The following is a 10,254-nucleotide window of genomic DNA, read 5'->3' as shown; positions in this document are numbered from 1 at the left end:
AAGTCCAATACCTTTTACTACCGGTAGATCCAAGGAAGACTCCCTCAGTTTAAATAAACGTTTACAAGAGGATCAGTACATGCCCCTAAAAACCAAGCATAGCTTTCTACAACTTTCTTCTGTTACTGATTTTTCCCCCCTTCCAAAGTTGCAGCTCCACAGGCACAATGGATTTCCGTGTGCACAACAGAGCTTTCTTTCTCTGCCAATCCCCACTATGTGCACCCTCAGTCAGCTCCAGAGCATTGGGAGAGCCTGTGCAGCACACTTGGCAGCATGTGTGTGTGCAAGAAATAGAAGTCTTGTTGAATCAGCAGAACCCCACTGGCACAGCATTAGATGTAACCCACTCTTATGTGTATTCCTCCTTCCTCCAAGCTGCTCAATATTAAGCCACCGATAAACCCACTATCCAACCTGACATAGTTGTAAACTCAAGTAGTTTTTGTTGTTTTTTATGTGGGAAATTGAAGTCAAACAGAACTATGTCCAAGTGCTAGCTAGTGCATGAAGGGGCGAAGACAACAGGGTTAGATTCCTATGCTCACCTAGGTCACACACCCTTGTCTCTGATGAGAGAGGAAGAGAAGCCTACTCTTCTTGTTCTCTCTCTATACCATGTAACTGGCAAGCTCCGATCTTAAAGCATGTTTGAAACTATCTTTCTGTATTTTCCACCCAAGAGTATTCTGCCTGTGCTCTCTCTCTAACTGCCTGGACAAATATATGAATGTGGTCTTTGGAACATTTTGTAAGTAAAATATTTTTAAACTTACTTAACTGTGTCTGGTCTATTTATTGCAAGAGGGGTACAGAAGGTCTTAACAACCTATATTCCTAATGCTATACTGCTGCTTGACTTTTGTGAATTTAAACTCTGTTCTTGGGGGGGCTCTCTCCTGCTGGACAGAAAGTTTAGCCCCATGTTTTGAATCCAGGCACCCAACCAATTCTTTTACAGTATTTATCCCACCTGCATGGGTCACAGGGATTCTTATTTTCCTCTCACATTTTAAATAAGCATTTGCAATTGAGTATGGAAGCCAACATGTAACAAAAAGTCTTGTGGCACCTTAAAGGTGAACAGATTTATCACGACATAAGCTTTTATAGATCAGGGCCCACTTCATCAGATGCATGAAATATTATTCTGTTGGTAGATTTTCAGTTTTATTTATTACATTTGTTATATACCACCTCCTTTAATCTAAAACAGCACCCATGGTTCCTTTTCTCCTCACAACAGCCCTGTAAGGTAGGGAAGGCTGAGATATGGGGACTGCTTCAAGATCACGCAGTTAGCTCCATGGCTAAGCAGAAATGTGAACCAAGCTTCTTAGACCTAGTCAAACTTTTAACTACTATAGTCAAACCTCAGTTGTTGAACGTAATCTGTTCTGGAAGCCTGCTCAGCTTCCGAAATGTTCGACAACCAAGGCGCGTCTCCTCCAATTGGTTGCAAGAACCTCCTGCACTCAAGCGGAAGCTGTGTTGGACATTCGGCTTCCAAAAAACATTCAAAAACCAGAGCATTTACCGTACTTCCAGGTTCTCAACGCTCGGGAGTGAAACGTTCCAAAACAGAGGCATTCGGGAGCGGAGGTTTGACTCTTCCAAATTGGAACTCATATTTTATGGATGTGAATTCAGTTTATAAGGGGCTTAATGTGCTAGATGGCTTTCCAGCTACAGCTTTCTGCAACTTCTAATTTGGGAATGGTCAGAGATGTAGGATATTGATTGCTCAAAGTTTATTTTTTATTTCAGTTCTTTATTCAAGCCTTTGCAGGTCGTGTCATAAGGAGTCAGAACTAGGAGCCAACATCAGCTTCATGGTTAATTCTGCATTCCAAGCATTCCAGTCATTTTTCGTACCCCAAATAACTGGTGTATTACTTGTAGTTGTGGCTGCTTATTTACAACCCACTTTTTTATGTTCCAACCATTCCCTCCAGGATGCAGGCCAAACCAATTAGGCATGCAAAGGAGCAATTCCACTAGTTAGTTTCATACCTCCACAGGTTGGCTCATATACTTTTGCTGTTGTAAAGAGGAAAAGCTAGAGCAAGGACGAGGAACCTGTGGCACACCAAGTATTCATTGGATTAAAACTTCCATCCCAAACCGCGGGCTATGCTGGCTGAGGAAAACAACTTCTGGGGAGTCACAGGTTCCCCATTCCTGAGCTACAGGTAAATTCAATAACAGAAATACACCTTTACCTGCAACCTACAATGGCACAATCCAAGAAAATATTAGCTACTTAATTCTACTGACTGCAGAAACAGGTAAGATCCAGTAACATAAACGCCACCTCTGATAGTCCAAGGAACAGTCCTCCAGGTTTTTCCATGGCCAATTCCAGATACAGTGGTGCCTCACTAGACGAATTTAATTCGTTCCACGGGTCTTTTCTTATAACGAAAAATTCGTCCAGCGAATCCCATAGGAATGCATTGAATTTTTTTGAATTTTTTTTTGCCCATAGGAACGCATTAATTGAATTTTAATGCATTCCTATGGGAAACCACGATTCGCTAGACGAATTTTTCATAAAACGAATTCGTCTAGCGAGGCAACCTCCTCTAGAAAAAACCTTTCGTTAAGCGGAAATTTCGTTAAGCAGGGCATTCGTTAAGCGAGGCACCACTGTACCAGGTTGTATCCAATTCAGGACAAAGCTTTCCTGAGACAGCGTGTATTGTGCAAAGTAAGAGGCAAGCTGTGCTTGTGTTCAACAGCTATACCTTTAAACAGGCATAGACAACCTTGGCTCTCCATCTGTTTTGGAACTACAACTCCCATGATCCCTAGCTAACAGGGGCAGTGGTCAGGGATTATGGGAGTTGTAGTTCCAAAACATCTGGAGAGCCAAGGTTGCCTATGCCTGCCTTTAAACATCCAAGTTTCTCCCCCTGCCAATTTCGAAGAGAAAAACCTTTATTTTCAACTGCAGTTAAAATTTATTTGCCTAGATTTTATTTGCCAAATTAAGATTCCAAAAAGCAAAGCTGATATACACACAGGAATACATTTAAATAAGAAAAAATATACAAATTTACAAATGGAAAAAGAGAGGCAACAGAGAATTGAATATTCGTTCTTAAATCCATGCATCTTCAGCCAGTATCACTTGCCCTGAAACCAAAATGGTTTTTGACAATGCAGACAGAATGGCCTTGTTCAGACACAACACTGAACTATGATTCAGTGTTACATGCACATGCCTCAGGCTTTTGTGCTCCCTTCCCCACTCTTTCAGTGAAGAGGGTAATAGAAGATGTCAGTTCAATTATAAATCAACCACAGTGATTTATGTCCAAACACTAAACTCTGGGTAATCTCAACTATGGATTAATGAAACAATTCAACTTTGTGGTGGAACTTGGGTTGTTTTAGTATAGTACAGTGGAACCTTGGTTGTCAAACACTTTGGAAGTTGAACGTTTTGCCTTTCAAACGCCGACAACCCAGAAGTAAATGCTTCTGTTTTCTAACGCGCCTCGGAAGCTGAATAGCTTCAGAGGCGGGTTTCCACATTTTTTCAATGGATTTTGCCAACCGGCAATTGCACCTTGGCTGTTGAACATTTTGGAAGTCAAACGGTCTTCCAGAACAAATTACTTTCAACAACTGAGGTTCCACCGTACAGTGAAGACTAAACACTTTTCTATGTTTGGACATAATGCTGAACTGTTGCTAATTAAAAATGAAAGTGAAAGCTTCCTCACTGTCACACAGACAAGGGGAAGGAGCAATTGATGAGCCCAAGGCTTATTCAGGTAACATTAAACTATAGTTTAAAGCCAGAACCAGGTGGACCTACAGTGTGCTAAATTTAAAGTTAGTGCTGAGAACTGTGTACTCTGTAGCTAGAACATTCAAACTTAGCACCCTTTTTTGTTAATCAAATATTCAGGTAGAGGTATACCATATGAAACAATATACTACTAAAGCATGAATATAACTGCACACCCTCTTAAGACTAGGGAAATAGGTTTATTAAATAATTTATAACTCCTGATGTAATCCAACACATTAGATGAAAAATAAGCCTCATTCAGGCTTCCATTCAGTTCCACTCAATGGAACTTACAAGTAACTCTCTGTAAAACTGCATCATTACTTCCTCAAAATTCCTGTCTTGCCTCTGACAAGATGGATACCTATTTTGCCATGGACTTTAGAGTGTACAGTATTAAGATTTAATGGCTGATGTTTGAATTGATACATTTCCAGATGCCTGCTGAAATGGCTTTTACCAGTTACTAGAAGATTGCAAACTTGAACTTTTTATAAATTATGAAGAACCAAAGCATCCCCAATATGTGAGAGATATTTTGCTAAGCTGGTAAAAGATGAAACATTTCTCAAACTCCATTATACAATTATTGTGGCCTTAAAAATTCTCAGTGGTGCAGGAGCTGCAATCTGAAAGCAACACATGCTGCATCTAAAGTGCTCAGCTACACTGGTAGCATAATCACATGGTTTGGTCATTTAGATGCAGCCCTGAGTCAAATGCCTAAAGCACCTATGATGAGGCCAGCACCTCTGAAGGATACCTATATCAGTGAAAGCTAAAAATCGTGACCCTTTAACTGTACAATTTTCTGCATATTTAAACTTCTTAACATGAACTTAGCTTTTCTATCATAACCCAGGAGGTTAGAAGGCATCTAAAATTTTCTCTACAGCTCCAACAATGAGCAAATATTCTATTTTAAATGCTTGCTAATATTTGTACACTTCTGATCTTATACTATTACATTTTGTATACTTTAATTGACTTATTGCATATTAGTGTAGGTAAGGACCCATCGTTCCTGTTTTTTCAGTATGTTCCTGACAGAGCCTGTGTTTGTGCAGCTTGCACAGCTCTTTTCTCCCTGCTGATGGAGGTACTGGGTTCATGTTGTTGTTTTGGGGTGGGGCAATTTCCAGTGCTTCCCTTACAGAAGAAATAATCTGAAGCTCAGAAAATGGACTTGCGGACAGACTCCAAGCTGCACTGTAACGAATATGAGAAACTTATCAGTGATACAGAAATCCCATGAACCTAATATGCCACAGCTTTACACATGAAAATAGAAAGTCATCAGAAAATGCTTAGTTCTGAACTTAGTAAAGTAACTAAATTCCATATAGCATGAGCTGTCCCCTACCTAGTGCCCTTCAGATGCTTCAGACTACTACTACTTTCATCAGTCCCAGCCAGAACAACTGTGCTAACTGGGGATGATGGGAGTTGCAGTCCAAAACATTTGGTGGGCACCAGATCTGAGAAAGCTGCACAACATTCTGAATACTGTCAAATGGCAAGCAGGCCATGATGTGAGAGTTTTCAAAACACTGAAGATTGAATCACTTACGATTAAGCATGTCCGCAACAGAAGATTCTTAAAATGTTAACTAATTAGTACATCATTAAGGTTTTTTGTGTTTTGTTTGATATAAAGATGTTTAGCATTATATCATGAGTATCTAACAGGGCCAAGATAAGTAACCACACCTCCTCCCCCTCTCCAGATGTAAGGTGTGCACATACAATATTTGCTTATAGGTATGGCTGTAACAGCCAAGTATTTCTTACAGATAGTCTTTGTCTTCTGTGTTGCTTAAAAAATGCATCCAAATACAGTATTTACACATCTGATATTGCAAGTGTGTTGCAGTATGATTATAAAGTCGTGTCCCATATGAAATTCTGAAGTTTCCACAAAAGGAGGCTCATCATGGGTAAAGAGATAACATTTGGTATCAATTCTTAAAGAGTGAACAGCACAAAAGTCGTTTGCCACTTTTACTTGTACTATCATGATCATAATGACTCCAAAGTCCTGAACAAAATGCATTCACACTGTCCCCCAAAGTGGTCAATACATTTTGCAAACGTTTCAGGCAAGTTCTTTGAAAGTAACACAGCAACACTAGTTGCTTCTCACACACTGTTCTTCAGCAAATGCGTTGGTACGAGTATCAAAGCAAAACAAAGCCCATGAGTAGGACTGGCCAATAAAAAGGCCAACTAGAAAAGTTCACAAATCAACTTCACAAGTGGGCACATATGTGATCTATAACCCTTTGTTTGCAGAGGTATAAGTTTATGCAGGATCCATAGAAGTTCAAGTTAGAGTCTTCAGAGAAGAATTTAAAGCTTCATATATAAATTGGATGATATTGTTTGTAACCAAGCTTCTTCCTACAAGTTGGGCAAGAATTAGCATTTTTAAGCGAATCACGGAGGCACTGACTACAAAAGACATGACCACACTTTGTTGATACAATGAGCCGCCCACTCTGCACAATTTCAGAGTAGCCATCCATGCAAATTGGACAACTCACGGTACCTGAACGCCGTGAATTTGAAATTCCATCATCAAGCAATTCTAATTCTCTGGGCAATGTACCAGTCAGCACCACATCATTATCTCTTGCGTCATCATCGTCACTACTTAGTACACAGCTGTCAGGCAGTTGTTGCCTTAACTCTTGATTTCTTCGTCGAACATTTTCTTCAACTATCACAACAGAATCGTTGTGTGTCAGATCAACGACTACTGGTTCTGAAGATTCACAAGTAAGGTCTACGACTTCTTCACAAGCACCTTCTTCGAGGTCAATTGGCTCTGCCTGTGAAGCGGCCTGTGAAGCTGCTTCAGCAGCTGAAGCAGCAATTCTACTTTGCTTGCGTGTTTGTCTAGAATTAATTGTCCCTCCACAGCGCTTTTTGGGCAGCTCGGTCTTCCCCATCCTTTCACTGGAAATCATAGGAGTGGCTACCAGATCATTTCCAGTGCTAGAAACTGTTGCTGCAGCAGCAGCCATTTGCAAGGAGGCCACAAAGGAGGTTGATGGGGATGAAGAGGGAGAAGCAGGGGTTGAAGCAGCAGACCCTGCAGGCTTGATCTCCAGGGCACCAGCGATACACGCTAAGCCTAGGCCACTGCCCTTCTTATTCTTCTTGCGCTTGGCACAACGCTTGGCATCAGTTGGGCTCATGGTACATAGAGGCAGAAGAGGCCAAACTCCCAATTAAACTAGTATTCTAGGAACAAAAGAAATGCATGATAAATCCTGATACATGACACAGATTGCCCATATACATATTTCAAAGTGACTAGCCACAAAACACAAGACTGTACCCACCCACATTGTGGTATGTGAATGTATTTTTTAAAAAAACCAAATGCTCTGTTCCTCTAGAGTATGATTTTATCACATTGTTCAACTCTCCCTTAGTCAACTGGGCTGTGCTGCAGCTGGAATGGAGGTTGGTGGTTCTTGGTGTCTCTGCTCCAATTCCTGGCTCAAAGATCAGATTGAGAACTGAACCAAGTCAGTATGCATCCCCTTTCAATGCACAAATAAGCATCAAGTCTACCCAACGATCACCAAGGCCTCAGCATGAAGGAATTAAAATTGCCTACAATCTATTATTAGCAATAGGGCAATGGAAAATAAATAATATCTATGCAGATACTACAAATCAAACCCTTGCAAATGCCTTAAAAGCATTGAAATATTGAATCAAGAAAACATTCTGATTTTGAGAGGTATCAATCTTAGCAGCTCAACCTTGATGAGGGATAAGGAATATTCTAAAAGAGTTAAGACAAGAAGCAAGAGACTGCATTTTGAACTGGCCAAGAACTCATCCTTAGAGACAAGATTGTGTTTAGTTTATCAGAGGGCATGTTTAAAGGAAAGGTTCCCTGAAAATTCCAAACTAGGCTGTTGATATTAATAGGTCTAGACTTGCAAAAGCCCAGGCATGAGCAATGGCTACTGATCCATAACAGAAAAATGTACAAAGAGTTTAAACATAAAGCCAAAAGATGGCAATGTAGCACAGAAATTAGTTGCACAAGTTGTCGACATTTTCCAAGCTCAGAGTATGCCCAGCATAAAGGTCTACATGCTATAACCTTTTTGGAACCAACCATTTTGCCCAGCCTGGCTTTCTGCTACTCAGGGGCGCCACCTTGTAACAAAGTTGAGATTTCCAGTAACGTGGTTTGCAATCGAAACAAGGGTAAAGTGATGCATGTTGGGGTAAAACACCCTAACACTGTGTATATGCCACTGAGGTTTGAGTTGACAGTGGCTGACCAAGAACAGAGATGTTAGGGTCATAGTGGATAGCTCCACTAAGATGTTGATCCAGGTTGTGCCAGCAGTAAAAAACAGGATTTATATTTTAGGGGAAATAGGAAAGGGACTTAAAGCATAAGTCCATTTGTTGCCATGTTGGCAACAGACATCTCCATTTGGCTGGCCTCTCCGGCTTTCTTTAGCAGCTAAGCAGAAGAGCTTATTCACTGCATTTATATGCCACCTTTTTCTCCAAAGAGTACATGCTTCACCCCCTCCCCAGTTAATAAGCTTGTGAGGTAGGTTAAGAGGCTGTGACTGACTCCAAAGTCACCCAGTGCACTTCATGACTGAGTGGGGATTTTAACCCTGATCTCTAATCACTACATCTCACTGACTTGCTAGAGTACTTCTGCTCCCGGGCAGCTATAAATTAAGTAGATAAATAAATATGGGGAAAGCCAAATGTCACTTAAGAGAAGGATCTGAAATATTTTCCTTGAAGCTTGAATTTGTTCTAGATTTTTACTTGAGGTTTTAATGTGTTGTAAACAGCTTTGAGATTTTTCTGTAAAATATAAAGCAGTACATAAATGAAATTAATAATAATAGTAAACTCCCCTGGGGAAAAATGGCACCTAGACATTCTGTGGTGACCATAATCCAAGTTTATGGTGCCATTTGGTGATTAGTTTATACACCTGAGTGTTATAACACACTGGATAGAGCTCATCAGAAAGACGAGAAGTTCAACATCTGTCTATTAAATATATTAGCCACGTAACCTCCAGGAATGCAATAAAACCAGATTATCTGCAAGGAAACTTCACCCGAGGATTTTTGGTACCATTTGGTACATAACACAGTGGACATCTATTGAGTCAAGCCTGTTGTGTGCCACTTTGGGTGGGCTATACTGAAAAGGGTTACATACAATCTCATATTTAAGATGATAAATGTCTTATCTCCATAACAGCGACTAGATACAGGGGTCAGCAACCTTTTTCAGCCAGGGACTGGTCCACTGTCCCTCAGACCTTGTGGGGGGGGGGGCGGACCATACTTTGAAAAATAATAATGAACGAATTCCTATGCCCCACAAATAACCCAGAGATGCATTTTAAATAAAAGGACACATTTAATCATGTAAAAACATGTTGATTCTCGGACTGCCCGCGGGCCGGATTTAGTTTGCCTACCCATGGACTAGACCACCAGGCACTTGCTGCCACTTTCCCAGCTCCAAAGCTAGGAGAAAGGCTAGAGGCTGGTTTGGCAGCTGAACCCAGGGCAGAGGAAGCCGGGTGGTGGTGGGGGGAGCACCGCACTTCTTTGTCGGGATGAGGTACTGACAAAGAGGCTGGCAACTCCGATGTTTGGCTTGGTCAGCAACTAGCCAGAGGCCTGCTTCCAACCTTTGAGCTGGGGAGATGTGAATTGTTGGCACAAACCTTCCAGGGCCGTCTCCGTTCACAGTTCGAAGGTCGCGGGGTGGGGAGGAGGGGAGAGGCTGGGGCTCCTCAGAGCGGCGAATGTTGCCCGAGAACAGCCCTCAGGTCCGCCAAAGAACGAGATTGTGCGCACTTCCTGTTCCCTGGCTAGACCACCATGATTCCAAAAAGCCTCCCATCGCTGTCCCCTTGCGCAGAGCTCGAACCACACCCAAATACATTCGTTGCAGTTTCGATTTTGAGGAATTGCCTCCTTCCCGCCCCAGCCCCACGGAACCCTTAGCCTTCAAAGCAGCCCCACTGAAGGGAAAGGCCCTGCCGAGGAGCGGCCTTTCTGAAGACGACAGCCAGGGCCTACCAGTCACGAACATCCGGCGTATAATGGCAGTCTTCCGAGAAACGCTTCCCCGACCCTCCTCTGTACGGGACGAAACTACCTCAGAACAACCTCTAGCGGCCGCTCCTGCTACCCAGAGGCCCCAAAAGGGGAACAAATCCTGTTTTAAACCCACCACAGAAATGTACGACGCTGCAGAAATCCACACGGCAACACTTTCTCGAGCAGCCTCCCTCCGAAGACTCGCGCGCACCTTCCTCTCCGAGGCTCCCACACAGCTCTACACCCGACCGCTCAGAACGTTAAAACGTCACTTCCTCCTCCTCCACTCCACCCCTCCGCAATTCGACAAATGCCGCGCATGCGAGACGT

General features: G+C 42.2%; 1 protein-coding gene across 1 annotated transcript; it reads right to left on the bottom strand.

Annotated features, from left to right (window-relative positions):
• Window positions 1–2,956: 2,956 nt before the first annotated feature.
• On the bottom strand, window positions 2,957–10,213 carry RNF4 (ring finger protein 4). Its single transcript, XM_035126249.2, has 2 exons — window positions 10,058–10,213; window positions 2,957–7,048 (listed from the first exon to the last, which is right to left on the bottom strand). The coding sequence occupies exon 2, from the start codon at window positions 7,000–7,002 to the stop codon at window positions 6,160–6,162; it is 843 nt and encodes a 280-aa protein (XP_034982140.1). The 5' UTR covers window positions 7,003–7,048; window positions 10,058–10,213; the 3' UTR covers window positions 2,957–6,159.
• Between the last annotated feature and the right edge of the window lie 41 nt (window positions 10,214–10,254).

This window comes from Zootoca vivipara, chromosome 8, assembly GCF_963506605.1.
Source record: "Zootoca vivipara chromosome 8, rZooViv1.1, whole genome shotgun sequence".
Lineage (NCBI taxonomy): Eukaryota > Metazoa > Chordata > Lepidosauria > Squamata > Lacertidae > Zootoca > Zootoca vivipara.
The sequence above is the reverse complement of the archived record's forward strand: the minus strand, read 5'-3'. Positions and strand labels throughout refer to the sequence as shown.